Source organism: Pan troglodytes, chromosome 10 (genome assembly GCF_028858775.2).
Source record: "Pan troglodytes isolate AG18354 chromosome 10, NHGRI_mPanTro3-v2.0_pri, whole genome shotgun sequence".
Lineage (NCBI taxonomy): Eukaryota > Metazoa > Chordata > Mammalia > Primates > Hominidae > Pan > Pan troglodytes.
In genome coordinates, this window is record NC_072408.2 from 125,928,631 (window position 1) to 125,954,414 (window position 25,784).

Sequence of the window (25,784 nt, forward strand, 5' to 3'; positions counted from 1 at the left end):
AGGGCAGAAGAAGACAAGCAGTGAGGCCAGAGAACTAGGCAAGGGCTAGCTCCTGAAGCTGCCTGAGGTTCAGGATCAGAGTTTGAACTTGATATGAGAGCAATGGGAAAGTTTTAAGCAGGGAAGGGATATGGTCTGATGATTACATTAGAGGAATCCCTGAGTCCTTTGTTGAGATAACCAAGTTACCTCCCAACAGAATCATCTCTAACTCCCACTGGCTTTCTCGTTTGGCCCAAACCATTGACATCCTTTATATATCTTCAATTACCACTGCCGCTGCCACTACTATTTCTGAATTATTACTACTTAGAAGTAGCTGAAGTAACCTGCAGTAACACCACTGTTAGTGGTAGTGGTAGTAATTGGTGTTGTTCTAATTTTTGTTTTTAATGAGGTTTGTAGCCCATCCTGAAAGGCTTTTGACTCCATGCTAAGAACCTGGACTTAATTTTCCAGGTCTGAGGTTGTAAATTGGCAGCCCAAAGGCCTAATTTATTCTGCAAATGTGTTTCATTTGCCCAAAAAGGTGCCTTTAAAAAAAATGAGCTTCCGTTTAAAATAAGAATATTTTATCTAAAAATCTGTATTTCCACACTCACTTGAAAAATTAGAGGATCACCACACAAATATTCTGGAGGCAAAGCAGCACCTTCTGTTTTAACTCGGGCCTCCGGTTGATATTGTGTTAGTGCTTGGCTGATCCACATATTTATGCTCCCTGAATGGCCCCTGAAGCTCTGTGACATTGAGGCACCTGCCTTGAGTGATGCAGAGGAGACATGGGGAAGTGACTTTCTGCCTAGGGTGTCATCTGGGGAGCAGGGAGGGCCCTGAGTCATCCACACTCCCTCCAGAGGACCCCTTTCTGCTCACCCGTATTCAGTACCATTGGTTACGGAACCCTCCACCCAATACCCAGGCAGGAAGCTGGACTAACACATGGGGTTGAGGGAGATGGAGAACTTCGGGAGGGATGGTGACGAGTGCAATGGAAAAACGGGTGTCACAAGATCACATCTCTCACTCTCCCTTTTTTACTCTCTCTCTCCTCTCCTCTGACTCGTTCCTTCTCATCCCCCCAAGATCTCGAAGCCGGCCCCGAAAGTCTCACCGCCACCGCCATCACCGCTGCCCCTCGCGGTCCCAGAGCTCGGAGTCCCGCCCCTCAAGCTGTGAGAGCAGGTAACCCCTTGCCCCAGGATCCTCTTCTGTCAGCCACGGCCGAGCCCAGGCTAAGACACTGTTAACACTAGCTTCGCCTCCACACTTCCAGCACAGGGTTTGGCCCCCTTCCTCAGACTCAGCAGCTGGCACCACTTCCCTGTAGAGAAAGGGCTGGAGAGCCTGGGTGCGGTGGCTCACGCCTGTAATCCTAGCACTTTGGGAGGCCGAGGTGGGCAAATTATGAGATCAGGAGTTCAAGACCAGCCTGGCCAATATGGTGAAACCCTGTCTCTACTAAAAATACAAAAAATTAGCTGGGCGTAGTGGTGGGCACCTTTAATTCCAGCTACTCTGGAGGCTGAGACAGGAGAATCGCTTGAACCCGGGAGATGGTGGTTGTGGTGAGCCGAGATCACGCCATTGCACTCCAGCCTGGGTGACAGAGCAAGACTCCATCTCAAAACAAAAACAAAAACAAGAGAAAGGGCTGGAGACCAAAAGGTCTTGCTGCCATCACTTATAGGAATGACAACACCATACTAGCTGCTTTTTTTTTTTTTTTTTTTTTTTTGAGACAGAGTCTCACCCTATAGCCCAGTCTGGAGTGCAGTGGGGCGATCTTGGCTCACTGCAACCTCCACCTCCTGGGTTCAAGCGATTCTCCTGCCTCAGCCTCCGGAGTAGCTGGGACTACAGGCGCCTGCCACCACACCTGGCTAATTTCTGTATTTGTAGTAGAGACAGGGTTTCACCATGTTGGCCAGGCTAGTCTCAAACTCCTGACCTCAAGTGATCCAACCGTCTCGGCCTCCCAAAGTGTTAGAATTACAGGTGTGAGCCACTGCCCCCAGCCCTAGCTGCTCTTTGTACATCCACTTGCAGGATCCTCTCTACAACCATAACAAGTGGGCATTATTGTTATCCCCATTTTAAATTTGAGAAAACTGAGGCATGGGGAGGTTAAGGACTTTACTAGTCTCTTAGCAACTAAGTGACAGTTATGATTGAAATCAGGGAACGTGGCTCTAGACTTCACTAAGGGACCACTCTAAGCACAGAGAAGCTAAGCAAACTATGTAAACCCAAACAGTGCAAAGTAGAAAGTTCACTCGAATGCCTTTTCAAGTTAGTTTTCTCCTAACCTGGACTATCTCTATGCTAATACATTGGTTGTCCCAACCTGAGAAGGCATCTTGTTGATGAGAAGAAGGAGGAAGGGAAGGAGAAGAGCAAGAATAAGAACTGGGGCTTTAACTATAAATCATGCTGCTATAAAGACACATGCACACGTATGTTTATTGTGGCATTATTCACAATAGCAAAGACTTGGAACCAACCCAAATGTCCAACAATGATAGACTGGATTAAGAAAATGTGGCACATATACACTATGGAATACTACGCAGCCATAAAAAATGATGAGTTCATGTCCTTTGTAGGGACATGGATGAAATTGGAAATCATCATTCTCAGTAAACTATTGCAAGAACAAAAAAACAAACACCGCATATTCTCACTCATAGGTGGGAACTGAACAGTGAGAACACATGGACACAGGAAGGGGAACATCATACTCTGGGGACTGTTGTGGGGTGGGGGAAGGGGGGAGGGATAGCATTGGGAGATATACCTAATGCTAGATGATGAGTTAGTGGGTGCAGCGCACCAGCATGGCACATGTATACATATGTAACTAACCTGCATATTGTACACATGTACCCTAAAACTTAAAGTATAATAATAATAAATAAATTTAAAAAAAAGAACTGGGGCTTTATTGGTGTTTGGAATTGTTGATGTTCAATGGGGGCACTGAGACCTCCAGCTTCCAGATGTGAGGAGCTGCTTTTTTCTTTCTGAAATGCATCTCACACTTGACTCTCCGTTCACATCACAAGGGTAGATTTTAAAATTTCATTGCCCTGGCCCCACTTTTCCCAAATAAAGCAGAATATCTATAGGAAAAGGGAGGAGGAGCCAGGTACAATGTCTCGTGCCTGTAATCCTAGCACTTTGGGGGGCTGAGGTGGGCAGATCACCTGAGGTCAGGAGTTAGTGATCACCCTGGCCAACATAGTGAAACCTCGTCTCTATTAAAAATACAAAAATTAGCCAGGTGTGGTGGTGGGCACCTGTAATCCCAGCTACTTGGGAGGTTGAGGCAGGAGAATCACTTGAACCCAGGAGATGGAGGTTGCAGTGAGCCAGGATTGCACCATTGCACTCCAGCCTGGGTGACAAAAGTGAAAGTCTGTCTCAAAAAAAAAAAAAAAGAAAAGAAAAGAAAGGAAGAAAAAGGGAGAAGGAGAAGGTAGAAGGGGGAGAAGGAGAAAGAGGAGGCAGGAGAGGAATATTTACCCAAATCCTGCTCTGTGTCAGACACTGTGCTAAGATTTTCAATACATTTTCTCTCTCATCATTCTGATAACACTACGTGCTGTGCTGGTGCTTGTCTACTTCGGCTGCCCTTTTCAGTCACTTGGGAAGTTTTAAAAGATGCCAATGCCTGGATCCCACCCTCTAAACATTCTGATTTAATCCAGATGAGATGAGACCAGAACAGTGAGATTTTTAAATCTCCCCAGGTGATGTGTGGGAAGCATTTGAGGAAGAGGCCCTTGGTACCTACTATCACAATTAGGCCTTGGTGTTTCTGCTGAACATCAATAATTTCCAAGAATATCACCATCCAACAAGGCCACTCTGCAGCCCTGATTGCTCAAGACAAAACTAAGCTCCCTCTGTAATCAAGTCTGAGCCCAGATGAGAACACCGCAAAACACAAAAGTGACCAAGCCTCTCTCAACCCTGCCTAATATGAGTGACTGCTGCTTCCTCGGCAGTCAGCCTTAGCCTCGGTCTAGTCCTCCCTCTTTCTAAATAAGATTGATGAAGACACCCAGTCAGAATTACCCCCACTTCCTGGCAGCATCCAATTCTGAACAAAGCTCCAGATCTGTAAATGCTCCCCAAACCACCTATCACCAGCCCAAAGCCTATGATAGGTTCTTTTTAATACCCTCTTACAGAGACGTATGGTATCAAGGAGTGACAACAATGTTTGTTCAACCCCAGGTGGACTCCTGGTGGCCTTTTTCTGGAGGATGTTGGCCAAATGAACTAAACCACATCTCTGATCTGTTACAGCAGAGACAACTGCCTTTTGGTGGGCAAAGGGATCTGAGCGAGGTCACATAGCTAGGAAGTGTCTGGCAGAGCTGGAATAGGCACCAGGTTAGTGTGACTCAGCCTGAGCACTTCACCTACACCCCAGGCTGAATTATCTCTCAGCAGCTAAGCCCTACTGGCCTGGGCCAGAGAATCATACAAGGCTTTAGCAACTTACCTGTTAAATAAATGGTTAACATCACAAACACTACCCTGGGCCTCCTCTGCTGTCCCATCTCCTCCTGATGGTGTTGGCATCTGAGCTCCCAGTGCCTACTGAGCTGAGGAGCTTCCTAGCAGAAATGGAAGCAAACTGAGAGCTGGCACACAGGTTACACATTCAGTAGAAACATGATTTTCAAGCCACAGAGCAGTCAGGGTCACTCCAGGGCATGAATCCCAGGCGCTACTTCCTAAAGGGGCAAAAAACTGCCCTGGCCCTTGTTCTGCCACTTTCAGGCTGTTTGACCTCAGGAAGATCCCTAAACATCTCTGAGCTTCGGCTCCCTCATCTGTAAAATGGGAAAGTAATACCTTGCCCTGTCTATGCCTTCAAGTTGTAGGGAAAACTGTGAAAGTGCTTCAAGAGAGGTGTATACATACCATGCAAATCCATAATGTGCTATTTTTATTACTTCGGTGGCTCAGATAACTAATAAGATATGCAGAGTCTGAGCATGCCCTTTCTAAGAAGTCAGACATGCCTTTGGTTTTTACTGCAGACCAAGCAGCCAGATCTAGACGTGACAAACTTGCAGAAGGCATCTCTGTCATTTTTGTCAGCCATTTTTTTTCACTAAAGTTTTGGGTGACAGTCAACAGGATGTCTTTATTTCACAGATGGCAAAGTCACATACACAAAGACACACAGTTATACACAGTTACATTTATAGACAAACACATGGAAACACAGATGGACACACCCAGACATACACATAGTCACGTGACAGACAATCAGAGAGGTACACAAGTGACATTAAACTGAATAACTGAATCTGGATGGGGACGTTTTCTGTTTTTAAAGCTGCATCCTCAGACCCTAAAGCAGTTCCAGGTACACGAAGTAGTATTTGTCAAATGAACAAGTAAGAGAATGAATAAATAAAGGAATGAATAGATGGATGGATAGGTGGATGAATGGATGAATAGATTGTTGGTTAGGTAGATGGATGGATGAATGGCTGAATGGTTAGATGGATGAATGGATGAATGATTAGTTGGACAAATGGATGGATGGATGGATGGATGGTTAGATGGTTAGTTGGGTGGATGAACAGATGGAAGGAAGGACAGATGGATGGATGGATGGATAGATAGATGGTTGGCTGAGTGGTTGGTTGGTTAGTTGGATGGATAAATGGATGGATGGATGGATGGTTGGATGATTGGATGGATGGATGAATAGATGAATAGTTAGATGGATGGATGGATGAGTGGATGAACGGATGGATGGATGGATAGATGAATGAATGGTTGGATGGGTGGATGATGGATAGATGGTTGCTTAGACAGATGGATGGATGGATGGATAGATGAATGAATGGATGATTGGGTGGATGGTTAGATGGCTGGATAGATGGTTGCTTAGACGGATGGATGGATGGATGGATGGATGGATGGATGGATGGATGGTTAGATGGATGGATAGATGGTTTCTAAGACAAATGAAAGGATGGATGGATGGTTAGATGGAGGGATGGATGGATACATGATTGGTTGGATTGATGGATGGATGATTGAGAGATGGCTAGTTAGATGGATGAATAGATGGTTGCTTAGACAGATGGATGGATGGATGGATGGATGGAAGGATGGATGGATAAATGGATGAATGGATGGTTAAATGGATGAATGAATAAATAAATGAATATACACACAGTCCAGCTTTCATACACACACATGCAGACATACCTAGGAACAATATCACATATGAACATATACAAACACCCCCAAACACACTTCATCATCCTCAGATCCTGTTGGTCCTGCATCCATCTCCCTACCATGCTCCCCTTCAAAAGACCCTCAGGTCTCTCTCCCCCATCCCCAGGCACCGCGGCCGCTCCCCTGAGGAAGGGCAGAAGTCCCGCCGAAGGCACTCCCGCCGCTGCTCCAAGACCCTCTGCAAGGACAGCCCTGAGGCCCAGTCCAGTCGCCCGCCCAGTCAACCCCTCCAGATGCTTGGCTACCTGTCAGCCAGGGGTGTAGTAAGTATTCTTCACAGCCTCCTCTGCCAGCCTTGGCCACAACACTTGGGGGATGTGGAGGCACAAGTTCAGGGCAGTGTATGATACACTTTAATTCAATTTCTGACAAAATATCCCACTGGCTCCAGACCTCATTAATGATGAACCAAATGATCATTCACCAGACTTTGGCAACACTGGCTTGGGGATTTTGGGGGGCAGGGGGAGAAAAACTAAATACTCAGTCTTTTTATCAGGGGAATGTTGACAAATAAATACTTGTCTCCAGAGTGATATCTGCAGGAAGACATGTTTAAGATACCATAGGAGGATTTTTTGTTTGTTTGTTTGTTTTTGGGAGAGAAAGGAAAAGAAGGGCTCTTTGACATAACAGAGGCACTCCAGCTTTTACATGAAGTCTGCATCTTTTATGCCAGCTGGCTGGCAGCATTGGTTGGCAGCTGGGATTTCATTTCACCTATAAACATGACCTTGAATTTATAGGAGAATTTTCTTCCAAGGAGGTCATAGCTCTTGACCTACATCCTCTCATGTAGCCACACAAGGTCTTGGGAGTAGAGGGCACAGCTGTTCTCACTAGTCCCTTCTACAGATAGGAAAGAAGAATCAAGGCTCAGAGAGGTTAAGGGCTGGGGTAAAGCCCCAGAGCAAGGCAAGAGTTAATCCAATTTAGCAACCCAGCATTGAATAGAATTAAGCAGTGCTGCCCCAAGTCAACAAGGACAAGCTGGAATTTGACTTCATATAGTTTGACACCATGAGCAAGAGACTTAGAAATGGATCTGAATTCAGTCCTAGCTTGGCCACTTCCTAGCTGTGTGGCTTTGGGCAAATTACTTAATCTCCATTTTCTCATTGGTAAACTTGAGGTAAATACCACTTCCGTATGGAATTGTTGGGAATATCCAATAAGATAAAGTACGTGAAGGCCTTTTGTAGACTCTAAAGAGACAGACGAACAGGAAGAGAGTCAACATTGATAGGGTCTACAATTGCAGCAGACAGCTGTGAAAGGGACTGTCTTCTCTAGCTACATGTGAACTTGAAAATTTCAGGTAGATGGTCCCTAAGGAAGGATGAGGTGGAAGCAAGGAAAAGTTCAGGGGTGCTTGTGGGGATGTCAAGAAAGGGAAAGCAATGACAACGGTTGGGCCTGGTTGACACAATAATTATCTGCAGTGCATTCCAGGAATCTTCTTTACCAGTCAAGGCACCCAGCATAACCAAGGTCTAATTTTACCCAAATCCTCTGCCTACCTGGAACCATCTGCAACTGTCCCCAGACTCCTTCTTGGTAGAGATGTCTGTAGTTACTGAGTCCTTGCAGATGGCAAATGCCCACCTGCGTACTCTCTCTCTCACAAATATCCAAAAAGGGTTCTTCCCAGCAAGATAGAAAGTCTAGAGGCCTAGATTTGAGTCTTGTTTTGGCTGGACTTGTCATTTTACCCCTCTCAACCTCAGCTTTCTCACCTGAGAAATGGGCATGATTATCCCGCTTGTCTCCCAGGAGGATTGTGGCAAAGGTAAAGATAAATTTGAAATATGAGCATTAAGAGGTAGAGGAATGTTTTTAAGTTAGTAAAGGATGCCTAATCGCTCTGGTCATGGTATTTGTGGTGGTCCATCTGGAGGTCCCAATTGACCCTAGCTAAAAAGTGCCATTGGAAGCAACTGGCTTATACACTCTTACATGTCTGGGATGGTTTTCCAACAAGATATGTCTGTCAAGATGTTACAAAAAGCTGGGTCTGTCCTCCCACACAAGCTGGGGAGGTTACCAGATTGGCTATTGGTAGTTTGCTTTCCTAAAACACATGGGTTCTTAATGGCTTTGAGGTACAATGCCTCACTGTTCTTCATGAGCCTGGCCCTATCAGAAGAGCTAAAAACCAGGGTTCACCTGTACCTGTAAGAGAGGCCTTAAGAGCTCAGCTAGCCTAATGCTCTGATTGCTAAGAAAGGAAACTGAGATTCACAGAAAGGAAATGATTTACATGGGCCATGGCAAGGCAGAGTTGTTTAAAAACATGGAATTATTAATTCGTGGTCACATCATGTCCCTGAGATAGTAGTAATTACTTAAATGTTTCTGAGCTCTAGTTTCCTCATCTGTAAGAAATAATAATAATAATAATAATATAGATAATAACAGTCTCTTCTTCAGAAGGCAGCTGTTGAGCCCAGTACTTGATACAGGTGTAAAACTTGACAAATAATATGATGACAACATTCCAGATCCTGGCTCTGAACTTACCAGCTGTGACTCCTTGAGCAAGTTTCTGTGTCTCAGTTTCCTCAAAAACTGCAAAACAAGGATAGCAATAAGACCTACCTCATAAGATTGTTATGAGAATTCAATGACACAATGTAAGTAAAAGTTTTAGAGTATAACAGGCAAGAAGTAAACGCTGCATAATGCTTACTGCTTGTGATAGTAACAGAGTAGAAATAATAGTGGTGATAGCAGTGGTGATAGTAGTGGTGGTAATAGTAGTGGTGATAGTGGTAGCCACAATAGTAGTAGCAGTGGTAATAGCAGTGGTAGTAGTAGTAGTAATAGTAGTATTGTTCCAGGCATAGGCTGGGCTGGGACTAGAGCCAAGAACCCTGCTTCCCAGACCAATTTCTTTCCATCCTAAATGGTAGCTGCAGCCCACATGGCTACTCTGCCCCACTTAAGGTTGCCTGGCTCCTGGAAGAATCACATGGCCCCAGATCTGGTTCTTTGAGTGCTCCTCATGCATGGCCCTTTCTCATCTTCTCTATTACAAAAGCAGAGATGGAAGAAGTTTCCAGATTGGATCAAAGGTTTTCCAAGGGTCCTAGCCCCAAGTTTTTCTCTCTGTTAAAGCTAACAGCAGAGTCATTTTCATTGAATCACTTGTCTGATCATTCATTTAAGTCTACAAACACCTATGGAGCATCTACAAAGGGTCAGGCTCTGACTTATCTCAGGATCCAATTACTAAGAAAGAAATAGCCTGTGCCTTCTAATGAAGCGAGACAGACAAGTTAAAAACAGTTTAAGGCAATGCACAACAATTGGTGCTCAGATGCTTAGTTGGGGATGCAAGGTTAGCAGACAGGGGAGGGGACTGGGATTAGGGTTAGGGTTGGGCAGAGAAGGTAACAATTACCTGAAAAGCTAAGGGTGAGCCAATGAAGGGGGAAAATAAAGACTAGAGTTGAGGGTTGAGATAAAATTCCATGGCAAGATATGGGCTCTGGAGGTAAAGAGGAGCCCAAGCATGAAGGATTTTCTATGCCATATTTGGTTACAGATATTTCACATGCACAGCTTTTTTAAAAACTCAAGGACAGTTGCATAATATCAAGGGGCTTATTTACATATATGAATATGCAAATTTTGGGGTTGGTTCTTAATGGAAATCTTAGTTGGTGAGCTAAAGCTAACCTGAGGCTCTCTTGCTTGGTCAGCACCCAAATCCAAATTGAAGATTCCAAGACAGTTTACCTCACACATGGTCCTTATCTTCACTCCACCATCTCTGTTCAAGGTACTGGGGAGGCAGAGAGATTGTAAAAAAAAAAAGAAGAAGAAAAGAAAAAAAAAAAAAACACTCTTCCTGAACTCCAGGGGCTCACAGTCTAGTAGTCAGAAGAATGCTGCAATATAGTGTGATCATTTTGTAATCAGGGCTGGGATTGAGTCAGGAGCACCAGTACTTTCTCCAGTTGTTAAAATATTCAAATACTTTCATGCCAGTTGGTAAATAGGCCCTGTCATTACCTCACCCAACCCCAGTCAACCTAGCCATCCCTTCTCTCCCTTGGCACTTTCTGGATCTTCTCAAAATCCTGAAACAGAAAAGTGACACTTACTTCCCTTCAGCGTCAAAGCCAGCTTCCTTTGTGGTGGGGCAGTACCCACAACAAACTAGTTATCGAATATTGTGAATGTCACTCCTGGCAGTGATGAAAGCAACTACAGTGTGTAATGGAAGCACAGAGTAAGGGCCAGACAATGTTGTCTTGATGTCTGAGAAGGCTTTACCAATAAAGGATCATTTGAGCTGGGCTTTGAAGGATGCATAGGAGTTCATTGGGTTGCAATGGTTGATGGACAGAAGGAGGGGAAAACACCACTATGTGTCAGGCACTGTCACATACTTTACATAATTTTTGCCTCATTTGGTACCTAAAACAGTTATTTGAAGTAGGTGCAATTATTATTACCATTTCGAAGATGGGAAAATAGGCCCTGTGAGGTGTTGGTACCTAGGAATGTAACCAAATTGGGAGAAAGGGGAACTGTTATGAGTTGTGGTTTGTGCCTTGAAAGCTTACCCTGATAGCTGGCATGGAGGGTGGGCTGGATGATGGGAAGGTGGATTGGATGATGGAGAGGCTCATGGCTCCAAGGATTAGCCAAGCCCTTTCCCTGTGATATGGGGCTCTCTATCAAGTCTATCATAACCAGAGAGGAAATCTAGAAGGAGGCTGATCAAGTCTGGAGCTGGGCCAAAGATAATGGCAGGTTTCTTGTTCCTCTTCTTGCCTCCAGCCTGGGCCAATAGTTGCTAATCCTTGTCAACAAAAACCTGTACAAATGTCGAAACCAAAAACAATAATAATAAAAGCAGAACTCGCAGTCCATAAAAGAGGATCTCATGAAATTTGTAAACTGGAAGAGGCAATATGATTAAGACATGAACTTTGGAATGGATCTGGGCACCCTGGAGTTCTTGATCTCTCCCTGTGAGACCCTAGGTGACAGCAATAACTAATGCCTGTTGAGCACCTGCCATGCACCAGGTGTTTACTGAGCACCTACTATGCACCAGGTGCTAGGCCAATTCTTTACATGTATCATCATCATTGCATTTATTTTTATAATAGCTTTTCAATGGAGCTTCCATGAATATGTCCACTTTATGATAAGGAAACCCAGCCAAGAAAAAATAAGTAAAAGGCAGCTATTCAACAGAGAAGCTAGGGTTTGAATCCAGGGAGTCTGACCTCAGAGTCCACATGTTTAATTACATGACCTCCTCTGTGCCATTTCACATCTTTGGGCCTCATATCCTTATCTGTGCCTTGGGCTAATAATAATCATACCTACTTATAGGATTGTTATGAGGATAGAGTAAGATAAGGTGTCCATTCATTTCAAAAATGAACGTTAAACATCTACTGTCCTGCCGTCATGTAGCTTATGCTTTGTGTGAAAAAATGTATCCCAATGCTTGGGACATAACCCTCAAAGTATCCCAGTTGCCATAATATTTTTTGTCATCATAGCAGCTTTACTAAACTTATCCCAAATAAACCCAGATATGATGTTCTCGGAGTATCTCTAGCCTCAAAAAGCTGAATCCATCCAAGATCGCAGGTGAACTTCACAACAACCCCAGGAGAAAGGCGAGATGGGAATATGCTTCCCCCTTTGTAGACAGGGAAAATAGGGCTGAGGGAGAATCTGGATGGCTCAGGCCTTCTGACCCCTAGTCCAGGTGCTTGCACATTCTGCAAAGCCTTTGAGCTCTTGCTCAACTGGGAGACTCAATATCCAACATTCAATACCATCATCATAGTTGAGAGAAGAGAGGAACCAAAGTACAGAAGGTGGATGAAATGAGATTTGGGGATTTTCTGGGCCATTGGTTTTTGTTTGTTTTGTTTTGTTTAATGGGAGGTGACATAGCATTGTCAACTTTTACTTTTGCTAAGGAAGAACAGAAAAAAGAAAACCACCATTTTCTATCACTAAAGGGAGATTTTACCATCAGAAGAAGTAGGAAAGACATGACCTTGGAAGAAAAAATGAGTCTTCAAATCGAAAGGATTTAGCAGGATGAAAAACTAATTACATTGAACTTATTTTTTCTTGTTTCAATTTGGGCTGGTGATAATGTATATAACTGGGCCCCGGTGGGAATTTCTGAGAACAGGTGGGCAGGGGGTCCTCAGGAGAGGCTTCAAAGAAAGGGTGAGCCTGAAGCTGTCATTCCCTCTGGCTCCTGCTTAAGGAAAAGAATAAGGAGGCCAGACCACCTCTGCCTACCAAAGGTTCAATGCAGTGCACAGCCCCATGGGATAGCCCCAGCCCTAAAGGACTTTGTCATCTTCCCACAATGCCCTGCACATCTCCCTTCTCTTTCTCCATCTCCTCCTCCTCCCAAATGAACTCCCACCAGGTCAATGAATCCATTCTTTTGCTGTCTTCCTAATTAGTGCACTAAGGAAGATGAACAACAGAAAGGAAAATAAACTTAATGTCTTTGTGAAACAAAAGCTTTTTTTTTTTTTAAGGAATAACCAGAACCCTCTAGCTAAAAGCTCTACCATACAGCTCCACACTCACATGAGAATTTCCAGTCCCCCATATGGCAGGGAAGAAAAAAAAAATTTATAGCCGCCTCTCTCTATGGGGCCATTTGAAGCTCAGTAAATGGACTTGTTCAGTTTAATTGGAATTCTCTTCTTGATTGTATTTTTGTAACCTATTAGGCCGTGCTGCCTCTTGATCTTAGAATTCAGCTGAAATTAAATTTTGAAGTGTAAGCGAGAGGTTGCCTTTTTTCCCCGTTCTTGATTAAATAATGATTTGAAACAAAAACAATAAATAACAGTGCTGGCTTCCCTGGAGGGCTGAGAGAGACTCCCAGTGAAACGCCAGGGAGCTGGAGTTCATGGTGGGGGGATTTAACTACTTATTAGAAAAACCTGAATGTGAACACTGAGTGTATTAAGGAACAAGGAGATGAGGCGAGGTTTGGAGTGGAGAGAGAGAGAGAGAGAGACAGGGGAGATACTGGAGCTTCACATTGGAGGGGGTTCAGGGAGTAAAAAGGGAAATAGTTCACTTCCCCCCAATGGCCTTGAGTTCATGAAAAACATTTTGTATTTAAAATTTTTAAAATTAAATTTTAAAAAGTCTGAGATTGACTACCCTGACCCAGAGAGAAAGAGTTTGTAATAACTCTGATGTCTGGATATGGTTTAATGGATCCGGTCTCCTGGTTCCTTTCATTGACAAAAGTCCAAGAGGGATTAAAAAGGTCGAGATGGGAGAGATGGAGCAATACACTTCACAGATCTGGAAGGAAGAGATGAAACATACAAGATGTACCAGGTTTATGTTATTTACAGAGGGATCAGAGTAGCAACAAACTTTTAGAACAGAGGGTCTCCAACTTAGAGGTCTTGGTGGCCAGCTAATAGATATGAATAACAATGATCTCGTGGGGTTTGGGGTCAGGAGAGCTCATGCCCCATCTAAAAGGGGCAGCTGTAATTGCTCTCAGCTGATTCTTGCCAGGCAGGGATTTGGGCCCAGTGTTGCCAGATCTTATTTTTCAACAGAAACTGGAAATGGGGTTGTTACGTGAAACCTCCCATTCTACCAACGTTGGCAGTTAATTCCAGTTTACTTCCTGACATACTAAGGGAGCTAACGAAAGCATGCCTGAAACAAAGCATAACTCGGCTCACCGGTTTTCCAGTGTTGACCTGGGGTACTGAAGCAGATAGTGTCCATATATAGATCCTCACCCTCTGCACTTCGGGGCGCATGGCTGACTTCCAGCTTCCAGATAGTATTCTCTGGTGCCAAAACCTATTTTCTCTGCCTGTTTGGCAGTCTGGACATACTAGAGAATTGATGCTCCAGTGTTCAGCCTTGAGTGATGGGGAACTGGTGTATAAATATCCCAGCTCCCTCACTCCTTGGTTGAGGTTAACTCTGGGGTGCATGTTCTACACTGGTTCCCAGGGTGTCCTCACTGAGATTAAGCATCCGCTGCCCACTGTAATAGCTGGTTTGATAATGCATCTTTTATTGTCTCCCTCTCTCCTCTGCATCATTTCCACACTCCATTACAGAGGTTCCTTGCCCTCTCAAATTATTAGCACTCATTTTCCATCTCGACTTCTAAGAATCCAGATTAAACAGGCATTATTTCATTTGGCCATTAAGTAGATCTTGTGGAAGCTGGATTTTCATGCCATACCCCGAAAGTAGGCTTTTATGTAGACATCATGGAGGGTGAGGGCTGAGATGGAAGAAGAGGTAAAATTGGACCAAGGAAGAGAACCCTGGTGTGAGGGTTCCAGCTCTTAAAAGGGGGTCCTGGGTACCTGGAGGGCATTATTACCAGATGACAGAGGATCTGGAGTGGCTCTTGCTAACAAGTATCTTGGGACAAAGAGCAGTTGCATGCACAGAGAGAAACTCCCAATGCATGAAGAGGAGCTCTTCAAAGATGAATTATGAGAGGCCTATTATATAAATAAGGAGGCAAAAAGAAGCAAAGGAGAACCATCCTGTTGTATCAATGTCGGAGGGGGGTGACTGTTTGCACCTTATGTGCCAGAGAGAGTAGCTGACTAGGAAGGCAATACCCAGGGATGGAAGGGCAGAGGCAAGACCATGGGAGGCCCCTTTGTCAGCCCATCAGATGCTCACAACTCTAATGTCTCCTCTGCACTTCCACGGTCAGACCTCTCCCATCCTGTCTTGGGCTTCCCTCAATTGTGTCTTCCTTCCTCCTCTTCGTGTGGAGTGAATGGAGAGCTCTGCAGAAGGTGGAGTCTGGGGTTTAGGAGACCATTAAACTATCTGAATATCTCTGATGATGACTTTGTGAAAATGCTCCTACCACCTGGAAGGATAAACAGAGCACATCAAGATTTGTAAAGACAATACCAAGTAGAGTTCAGCTGAAAAGAAGCAGGAATGAATGTCTTCAGGTTACCACCTCCTCTCTGCCAGAGGAATCTTCTAAGTAGGCCAGATGGAGTAAGACGATTTACTCACTCCAGATATACCCGCTAGGGACATGATGTCATGCTGGTTGTCCCCTTTGAGAGGGTGACCAGCATGGAGAGCAACTGGCAGATCAAAACCCCCCTGCCCTCCATTTACTAAGCTCTGAATACGGATGCAGGACTGCTTCAGCCCAGAAAAAGGTGTACTATCTCTTTTCTAATCTTTCTGGCCAGAAAGGGCACCTTTTTCTAATTCTTGACCCATAAGGAGCACCTTTTTTTTTTTCATTTAAAAAATTTAATTATTATGGCTACATAATAGTTGTATATATTTACAGGGTATATGTGATGTTTCCATACAGGCATACACTGTGTAAGGATCAAATCAGGGTAATTGTGCATCCATCACCTCAAGCATGTATCATTTCTTTGTGTTAGAAACATTCCAATTACACTCTTTTTGTTATTTTAAAATATAAGATAAATTATTGCTAATTCTGCCAGGTGCGGTGGCTCATGCCTGTAATCCCAGCACTTTGGGAGGCTGAGGCAGAACAGATCACCTGAGATCAGGAGTTCGAGACCAGCCTGGCCAACATGGCAAAACCCTGTCTCTACTAAAAATACAAAAAAAATTACCTGGGTGTGGTGGCAGGCACCCGTAATCCCAGCTACCTGGGAGGCTGAAGCAGGAGAATCGCTTGAACCCAGGAGGTGAAGGCTGCAGTGAGCCAAGATCATGCCATTGCACTCCAGCCTGGGCAACAGAGCGAGACTCTGTCTCAAAAAAAAAAAACAATTATTGTTAACTATAGTTGTCCTGATGTGCTACCAAATACTAGATCTCATTTATTCTCTCTAATTGCATTTTTGTACCCAGTAACCATGCCTACTTTATACTCCACTTCCCACTACCCTTCCCAGTCTCTAGTAACCATCATTCCATTCTCTATAGGAGTACCTTTTCCTAATAGGAACAAAGTCACTATGCAGGCTGGCAGCCTTGCTACATGCAAATGACTGAACTCAGTCCATCTTTGAATATGAGCTCCCATAGTAGCAGAGAGTGGAATAAGAAGTAAGAAGACCCAGCACAGCTTGTTTCATCTGAAAGGTTTTGCAGGTCTGAAACTTCTCACCTGAAGCCTGCAGCTTATGCTGTTGAGAATCTGTGCAGAGCCTCTGGGTGCTTTCTCCCAGGGTCCTCAGTCTGAGGGGTATCAGGGGGAATGAGAGAAAGAACAGAGGGCTTGCTTTCTCTCTGCCAGGGGTCTGGACCTCAAACTTTCTTCTAAGACCTTCTGTTCAATAGCACAGTAGAGTGGCTCTAGTAAACAATATTCTATTTTATATTTCAAAGTAACTAGAAGAGAATAATTTTTTGGGGGGCTCAGGCTGGAGTGCAGTGGTGTGATCTTGGTTCACCGTAGCCTCCACCTCCCAGGTTCAAGCAACTCTCCCACCTCAGCCTCCCAAGTAGCTAGGACTACAGGCACATGCCACCACACCCGGCTAATTTTTGTAGTTTTTGGTAGAGACAGGGTTTCGCCATGTTGGCCAGCCTGGTCTCGAACTCCTGACCTCAAGTAATCCACCCACTTCGGCCTCCCAGAGTGTTGGGATTACAGGCGTGAGCCACCATGCTCGGTCTTAGAAGAGAATAATTTGAATGCTCCCAGCATAAAAAAAGATAAACGTTTAAGGTGATGGATATCTATCTCTATTACCCTGATCTGATCATTACACATTATGTGAATGTATCGAAATATCACATATATTCCAAAAATATGCACATCTATTATATATCGATAAAAATAAATATTTGATTCTAGAGGTTCTCTCGAGCTCACACACCCAGCCTAGCTGGTCTTGAGACCCCAAGCTTCAGCCAGGGGTCTCCAAGTTTCCTAGAACGATTCTCAGTGTGATGGAGGCTGGTTTCTTCTCAAATTCCCAAAGCTGGCAGACACCCAGCTGGATCCCACCTGGGCCTGATCACCCAGTTGTCTCTACAATAAATGAAGTCAGGCAGGCCCACAGAGCCTTCCAAGGGACCAGAGAGCAAACTTGTTCATTAGGCAAAATTTACTGAGTGCCTACTCTGTGCCAGGCATTGGTGAATGCTGGGGTGCAACATTGAAGCAGTCATGGCCCTGCCCTCAGCAAGCTCCAAACCCAGTCAGAGAGACGGCCAATAAAATAAGCAACTACTCTACTGAGGAACAGGGCTGTGGCAAACAAATGACACTCATTTTTGAATGAGTGAGTGAATTCAAGATTCAGTGAATGAATGAAGTACAGTGTATTGTGCTATCCTGGTCTGGAGGATGAGAGAAGGCTTTCTAGAAGAGGTGATAGGACACCTGGAGGATGAATAAATTTAGCCATGTGAAGTGGGGAAGAGAGGAGTATTCTAGGCAGAGGAAATGGCACGTGCAAATGGCCTGGGGTTAGAACAAGATGGGATGGCAGAACCAAGAAAACTCGAATCTGAATCAGTCAGCTTAGGCTGTGGGGGCCAGGGTGGGATGGTGTGGAAGAGATGCTGTTTGTGAAGTAGGCAGGACCGGGGTGTAAAAGACACTGTCATCCATGTCAAAGAGTTTAGATCCATTCAAAGAAATGGGACTTTTAAACATGCAGGAGAGGTTGGTATTTTCAGGCACCAAATTTAACCCAACGAGAACATTTCAATAGTGCCTTTATCCCTGTTTTCTGGTGATGATGGAAAAGCATAATGCCTTGTAGATTTCTCAGTTCTGACCACACAAGTTACATGTGGATAAGTCAGAGCCAGGTGGTAGTACTCTGAAAGTATCCCTGTGAGCTCAGAGTGTTGGGTTGAGAAGATGAACAAGGCTAGATCCACTTCTATATCCACTAGCCCAGAGGGGCCTCACATTCAAGAAATCCTTGCCTACGGGGATCCATGGTGCACCAGGAAAAATGAAATTCGTAGTCAAGACTAGGAACAAGTACTTGGGAGAGAAAGGCCCGGCCTGGCAGCCTCCAGATAGCAAACCACAAGATAATGAAAATTATTGTACTCACAGGCCCCTGTCCTTGAGTTCTTCCAGCCTACCTCCCTCCAGGATGGGCTTGCTGGATTCACTTGTAATACACTGGCTACCAACCATTCACCATCTCTGGGGCAAAGATTCCATGATCCCATCCTTGTACCAAGCCCAAGCCAGAGATCACAGATCTCAGGGTCTAGTTGCCTGGCATGATACATTCCTGACAGAGGTGGTGGAGATACATGTGTTACCATTGAACTCCAGAGTTGAGAAAGATGTGGCATCTAAAATGCAAAACAAGAAGACAAATAAATAGGAGGACTGAATGGGAACAGGGCCTTCACATTATTGTTTTAAAAGTCTCACTGTAGAAAACTCCACCAGAGCAACCTTATTTTGAGGTCCCTTCTCCCAAAGCAAAGCTATCCAGTGTGCCATGCAGGTAAAGTGGCAGCTGTGCTGGACAGAACTTTCTAAAGCTAGACTATCACCTTGCCTGTATGCAAAGCCTCCTGGGAGAATCTACAAAGGAATTCCTGCCTCCCCGGCCCCAGGAGCTGACATCCTGACTGCAGGAGTTATGCTATTCTCACAGTTCCAATGTGTCTGTGTTTCACCCTCATGACCAATTGCTGAAAAGGCAGAAATGGTTCTTAAGAAATTCCAGAAGTAGAAGTTCCCCCTCCTTTAGGGCCAAGATGCACAAGATAAAGTTGGGGGAAAGAGTAGGCTTTTTATGGTGAAAGCTGCCCTAACATTTGTGGGGTCAGAGCAAAGGTATAGAAGAAGACCCACAAATTAGATGTCTAAATGTTTATAAATAAGTCAGCAAACTTAATATATTCTCTTATCTTGGTCAACATACCTTCAAAATGATCTGAAAGTTAGTTATGAATTTAGACTCTTGGACCATTTCAGAGTGCCAGGATATGACATGGCAGTGGCGGGAGAATCTGGCCCTGGAACCATCCCTTTCTCTCCCTGCATCTGGCACATCCAACACCATGATGGGGCTTACACACATGCATATAGACTCCTCAGCCTGAACATCCAAGTTCTGTCCAAATAGCTACCCTTGGACCTAGAAGTGTGGACACTTGAAGCATGGTCTACCTGCAGGAGAATGGGTCCATGGATGAGGTCTACAGAGACCTGGAAAGTGGCATAGGAGTCATTTAAACAGAGAATTTTGGGATCTCAGGTACCCAGAGAGTGGTTAAGGCAGGCAGCAGTCTTAAGGGGGTGCCTTCTTGGTCCCCCAGATTTCTCATCCCATAGGGATGGTTATCTCTGGAGAAGGCCCAGGGCAGGGGTCCCTTCCATCCGCAGCTAAGCATGGTACTGCTGGCAGAGGCCAGCATCAAACTTACTGTGTCATCCCAGCCACAACAGGTCTGAATATTTAAAGAAACCCCCCGCCATCCTGCTTCTAAACGCGTGCCCGCCTTCCCAAGTGCTGGCATTCCATCGCCTCCTTTACTCCTTCATTGGTCCTAGATCAGCCCTAGACAGGGTTCTCGGGGCCCCTCTTTATTCCCAGTCACCCCAAAGCCCAATTTCCAAGCCCCTTCCAAAGCCCTCTGTTGCAAGCGCATCCTCCCTCCCTCGTGCCCCCTCAATATTCACACCTAGGTAGTAGATGCAATACTCTAGCTGCCACTGGCATGTTCCACAAGGGTTTCCTGCTCCAACTTGGGCCCTAAGGGATTGATTAGGTTGGCTAGGTTAGGTCCCCTTTATGACAAAACCAAAACAGAATTGATGCCCCCACCTGTCAAGGGCACTTAAAAAACCAAAACTCAAAGTTCAGGGCCAAGTTTGAGGATGTGCAGAAAGGTGTGTGTTTTTTCTTGTCAATTGCGACTCTAATGATGGACTCACGTTGCCCGCTCTTCCCTTTCTCTTACACCTTACCTACCTACTAAAGGAGGAGTTCTTGCTTGGTAAGTGGATATAATCCGCAAAGACATGAGAGAATTTATTAGAAGCCACTCAAGAGCCTTAGCTACCTTCTACAAGGGGAAAAGGACACACACAAATATCTATAGCGACCCTTTTTTTCGTTTATTTTTGGTCAGACTATTTAACTTCCATTTTTTTTGTCCCCTCCTTTCTTTTCCCCTTTAGTTGAAAACTGCTAAAATGTCAGTTTGCGACCTTGACTTTATATTTAAAAAAACAAAAACAAACTCTCATCTTTATTTCATTTCTTTTCCCCATGTGATATTTGTTTAGGTTTCTATTCAGGCAACTTTTTCTTTTCAAAAAAAATTGTTAAATTAATTGAGGATTTGGTTGAAGTTTAAAATTTTGGCTTTATCTGCTTTTATTTTTAATTTCCAAGATATATTTTTTCAGGCCCATAGTTCCATTTCTTTTTCCCCTTTCCCTTCCTTTATTTTTTATTATTGTTTTAGGTTAAGGGTGTTTACACCCCCTTTCTATTGAGTTGACTCTTTTGTTTAATTCATTAGAAATTAAATTTTGTATAATTTCCTTTTTCTTTTGTTTAATCTGAATCGCATGCTTTTTCTCTGCATGATACCTAAATCTTCCAGTTATCCTAGCAGGGGGTAAAAAAAAAATCTCCTTTCTGTGGTATTCCTTCAGGAATTTGTGCTTTTGTTTTTTGGCGTCTCTTCTTTCTTCTCCTCTCTCTCTCTTTCCTTTCGTTACAGTGCATCATGACGGTAAACATTTCTTGGTTATTTAGAAACAGCCCATGGGCCCAGCGCTCAGCAGTGTCCAACGGGTCTTTTTGCTTTCAGATCACTGGGTCGGGGTCTGCTGCTGACCTCTTTACCAAAACAGCCAGCCCGCTCACCACCTCGCGAGGACGTTCCCAGGAGTACGACTCAGGAAATGACACGTCCTCGCCACCCTCCACGCAAACCAGCTCAGCCAGGTCTCGGGGCCAGGAGAAGGGGAGCCCCAGTGGGGGCTTGAGCAAGAGCCGGGAGCTCAACAGTGGCAACACCTCTGATTCAGGGAACTCCTTCACCACCTCCTCACCCCAGAACAAGGGGGCCATGTTGGAGAATCTCTCCCCCACCAGCAGGGGCAGAGAGTCAAGGTCAGTGCACCACACAGGGTTGGGGGTAGAGGGTCTCCCACCTTAGCTCCACCTTCTCATGCTCTCATCCCAGCCTCCCCCACTCCACCCCCAAGATTATTTTATTTGTAAGAGAGATGAAACTCAACTCAGACTGGCTTAATTGTTTTAAAACGCTAGTGGCACTAGCTTCAGGTACAGCTGGATTCAGGGGTTCAAAAATATGTTGCTGGAAATCCGTCTTTCTCATTACGTCTCTTATTCTGCTTCCTCATTCTATTGGCATTATTCTCAAGCAGATCCTCCCAAAGCATTGCCAAATATGCCAAGCAGCTAACATTCTATTGGTTTAGCCAGCCAACAGGAAAACAATGCTTCTTTCTCAAAGATTTCAGCCAAACACCAAGGCAGGTGCTTATTGGTTCTGTTTGGCCCAGCTTAGGTCATCTGCCCATCACTGTCCCAGGGGATGCTATGCTGTTGGCCAGAATGTGTCAGATGCCATCACTAGGGTTAATGAGTCGAACCTTCCCACACTCCTCTACAGGAAAAGCCAGGTTATTGGTATCAGGAGAGATGGAGGCTAGGCAGGCAAAAAAACAGATGACAATTTTACCAATAATCTTAGAAGGAAGTCTAACATTGACCGGGCGTGGTGGCTCACACCTGTAATCCCAGCACTTTGGGAGGCCGAGGCGGGTGGATCACCTGAGGTCAGGAGTTCGAGACCGGCGTGACCAACATGGAGAAACCCTGTCTCTACTAAAAATACAAAATTAGCCAGGTGTGGTGGTTCATGCCTGTAATCCCAGCTACTCGGGAGGCTGAGGCAGGAAAGTTGCTTGAACCCTGGAGGCGGAGGTGGCAGTGAGCCGAGATTGTACCATTGCACTCCAGCCTGGGCAGCAAGAGTGAAACTCCATCTCAAAAGAAAAAAAAAAATGAAAGAAAGTCTAACATTAAATTAATTGTAAGTCACTGTCATTTAAGAACATAGCACAGGCCGGGCGCGGTGGCTCAAGCCTGTAATCCCAGCACTTTGGGAGGCCGAGGCGGGTGGATCACGAGGTCAGGAGATTGAGACCATCCTGGCTAGCACAGTGAAACCCCATCTCCACTAAAAATACAAAAATTTAGCCAGGCATAGTGGCGGGCGACTGTAGTCCCAGCTACTTGGGAGGCTGAGGCAGGAGAATGGCATAAACCTAGGAGGTGGAGCTTGCAGTGAGCCAAGATTGCGCCAGTGCACTCCAGCCTGGGTGACAGAGCCAGACTCCATCTCAAACAGACTCCATCTCAAAAAAAAAAAAAAAAAAAAAAAAGAACATATCACAGTATTTACCCAAATGAATTGAAAACTTATCTCTACATAAAAACCTGCACTTGGATGTTACAACAGCTTTATTCGTAATTGCTAAAACTTGGAAGCAACCAGAATATCCTTCAGTATGTGAATGAATACATAAATTGTGATACGTCCAGACAATGGAATGCTATTCAGTGCTCGGAAGGTATGAGGTACCACGCTATGAAAAGACATGGAGGAAACGTAAATGCATATTACTAAGTGAAAGAAGCCAATGTGAAAAGGTCACACACTGCATGGCTCCAACTGTATGACATTCTGGAAAAGGCAAAACTATGGAGAAAGTACAAAGATAAGTGGTTGCCAGAGGGTGAGGGGACAGAGGGATGAATAGGCAGAGCACAGAGGATTTTTAGGGCAATGGAACTACTCTGTGTGACACTACAATGGTGGATAACTGTCATTATACATTTGTCCAAATCCATAGAATGTATAACACCAAGAGGGTACTCTGATGTAAACTATAGACTCTGGGTGATAATGATGTGTCAATGGAGGTTCATCGATTGTAGCAAATGGACCACGTTGGTGGAGGATGCCGATAGTGGGGAATAAGGCTGTGCGTGTGTAGCAGCAAGAAGTATATGGGAGCTCCCTGTGCTTTCCATTCAATCGTGCTATGAAACTAAAACTGCTCTAAAAAATAAAGTTTATTAATTATAGATACAGATATACCATAGTATAATTTATCAACATATCAGAGAACATTGAGACTTCTCCATTTTTTTTACCCATCTTAACACACTCACTAGATGCAGTTTTCCTGCAGAAAACTCTTCCACACAGATGCATATGAGCCAGTTGTAATTCTACTTCGTCATCCGCTTAACTCTCTCACTCAAGAAATCACAACAAAATGCTAATCACTGAGGGTACTGTCATCATAACAGCTACTAAAATTTACTGATCACTTAGTCTGTACCATTCATTCTGTTGTTTATTCCTCGACTTGTTTATCAGGCAAGTCCTCTCTGCCAGACACTCAGCCTGGTGCTGGGGATTTAAAAATGGAACAGCGCTTTTTCTCAGGAGCTTATAATTAATGAGGCAGATGCACAGTTGCAGGATGGGTGGAAAAGCTTTGCTGGTGCCCTCTGTCATGCTAACAGTGAGGTTTTTCTACTTCTGAGGGTGGGAGTTTGCCTTTGTTCCATGTAGCCAAAATTTTCAAAAGATGACTAACGCCTTAGCACTGAAGCAGCTAACAGCTTCTTCAAAGACAGAGCACTCTTTGTCCCTAACACATACCCCATTTCAGTCCTGGACAAACAGCTTGACATCCACATGCAGAACTGCCTTCCCATTTGCCTGCCCCAGGTCATCCCTGGCCTCAGCTCACACCCAAGCTTGGCTGAGAACCTGAGCTGGGCCAGAGCCAATGTCAGTGTCTCCAAGAACAGGCAGTGAAGTTCCCAGAAGGGAGGAGGAGGACACATGTTTACTGATATACAGCAGTGCTATTATGCAGGAAAAATTGAAATAGCAATAACAACAACAATAATAACGGCAGTTCATGTTCGTTGAGCCCAAATCACATGCTAGGTACACTGCCAAATGCTTTCCAGAAATAATCTTCCTGAGCTCCTCAAAACCTTTATAGGATAGTACTATTTGTAACCCTTTTTTACCTGATGGGGAAACTGAGGCTCAGAGTGGTTGAGAAACTCAGTTAATAAGTGGCAGCACCAGAATTCAAATACAAATATGTCCCCCAAACAGGAACTAAAGCCTGAGAGACATCTAGCAGTTACCTGTTTAATTTGATCTCCGTGGACAGCCAAATTAAGTAATTTAGACCCAGCCTTTCACTTTGAAATATAAATGATGGTTGAGTCCATGACTGTTTATGTCATGCCACTTATGAGCAGAGAGGGCTCAATAAATATGGGCTGAGTGGAAGAGACATCAGCTCTAAATCAAAGGAACCATAGACACTGAAGGTAGGGAGCTGGTGAGGTGGGAGGGGTGGGGGCTCTGGAGCTGCACAGATCAGGGTTTGGGGCTCTGGGTGGTTTTGAGGAAATAACAAACCCTTCTGAGACATATCTGTAAATCTGGGGGTAATAATAGCACTGGCAGCTGGGCGCAGTGGCTCATGCCTGTAATCCCAGCACTTTGGGAGGCCAAGGCAGGTGGATCACGAGGTCAAGAGATCAAAGCCATCCTGGCCAACATGGTGAAACCCCATTTCTACTAAAAATGCAAAAACTAGCTGAGTGTGGTGGTGCGCACCTGCAGTCCCAGCCACTCGGGAGGCTGAGGCAGGAGAATCGCTTGAACCTGGGAGGCGGAGGTTGCAGTCAGCCAAGATCACATCACTGCACTCCAGCCTGGTGACAGAGCAAGACTGTCTCAAAAAATAAATAAATAATGATGTCGGCTTCAGAAGGTTGTTGGGAATGAAATGATGCTTGTGAAATTCTCAGAACATTGAAAAGGTCCCCAGGGAGCTGTCTCCAGGGAGCTCAATATCTGGGACAGAAGAGACAGCCTACAAGTATAAGACTAAGTAAGCCGTATAGGGATAGGCGAAACATAGAACTAAGGTCTGTGGTAACACACTGGAGGTCACCCAATCCAGACAGGGGACAGGGGGTGTCAAGGAAGGTTTTCCAGAAAGGGTGAGGTCAAGCTAAAGCCAGAATCATAAGTAGGAGTTGCCAGATGAAGAGGGAATGGAGAGGGTTTGCAGACAGCCAGAATGTTCTGAGGCCTGGAGACAAGGAAGAGAATAGGGATATTTCAGGAGGAATAAGTAGTCTATGACAGCTGGAGTCAGGAGAGGAAAGAGTCAAGACCTGAGATTGGAGGGGTGAGCAGGTGCCAGGCCATCGTGAGCCTTGAAAACCATATTAATGTGATTTGAACTTGATTCTTGGCCCAATCCAAATAAATATGCCTTCACTAAGCACCTAACAGAGGTCAGCCTGGCCCTAGGCAGGGTGGGAGTACAGAAGACAGCACTCTAGCCTTCTGATAATCCTGAAGCCTCTGTCTTTTGGGAGGTCTCAATTCCTCCAACTGCAAAATGGGTTACATCAAAATTTCCCAAAACTAAACCAACAACAGGTCAT

At 44.7% G+C, this 25,784-nt stretch overlaps 1 protein-coding gene across 1 annotated transcript in view; it reads left to right on the forward strand.

Annotated features, from left to right (window-relative positions):
- Positions 1-25,784, forward strand: part of SRRM4 (serine/arginine repetitive matrix 4) — a 175,386-nt gene that overhangs the window by 142,606 nt on the left and 6,996 nt on the right. The window contains exons 7-9 of the mRNA XM_509416.8: positions 1,087-1,185; positions 6,386-6,542; positions 21,061-21,365. Coding sequence (XP_509416.3) covers positions 1,087-1,185; positions 6,386-6,542; positions 21,061-21,365 — 561 coding nt within the window. The remainder of the gene's footprint in view (positions 1-1,086; positions 1,186-6,385; positions 6,543-21,060; positions 21,366-25,784) is intronic.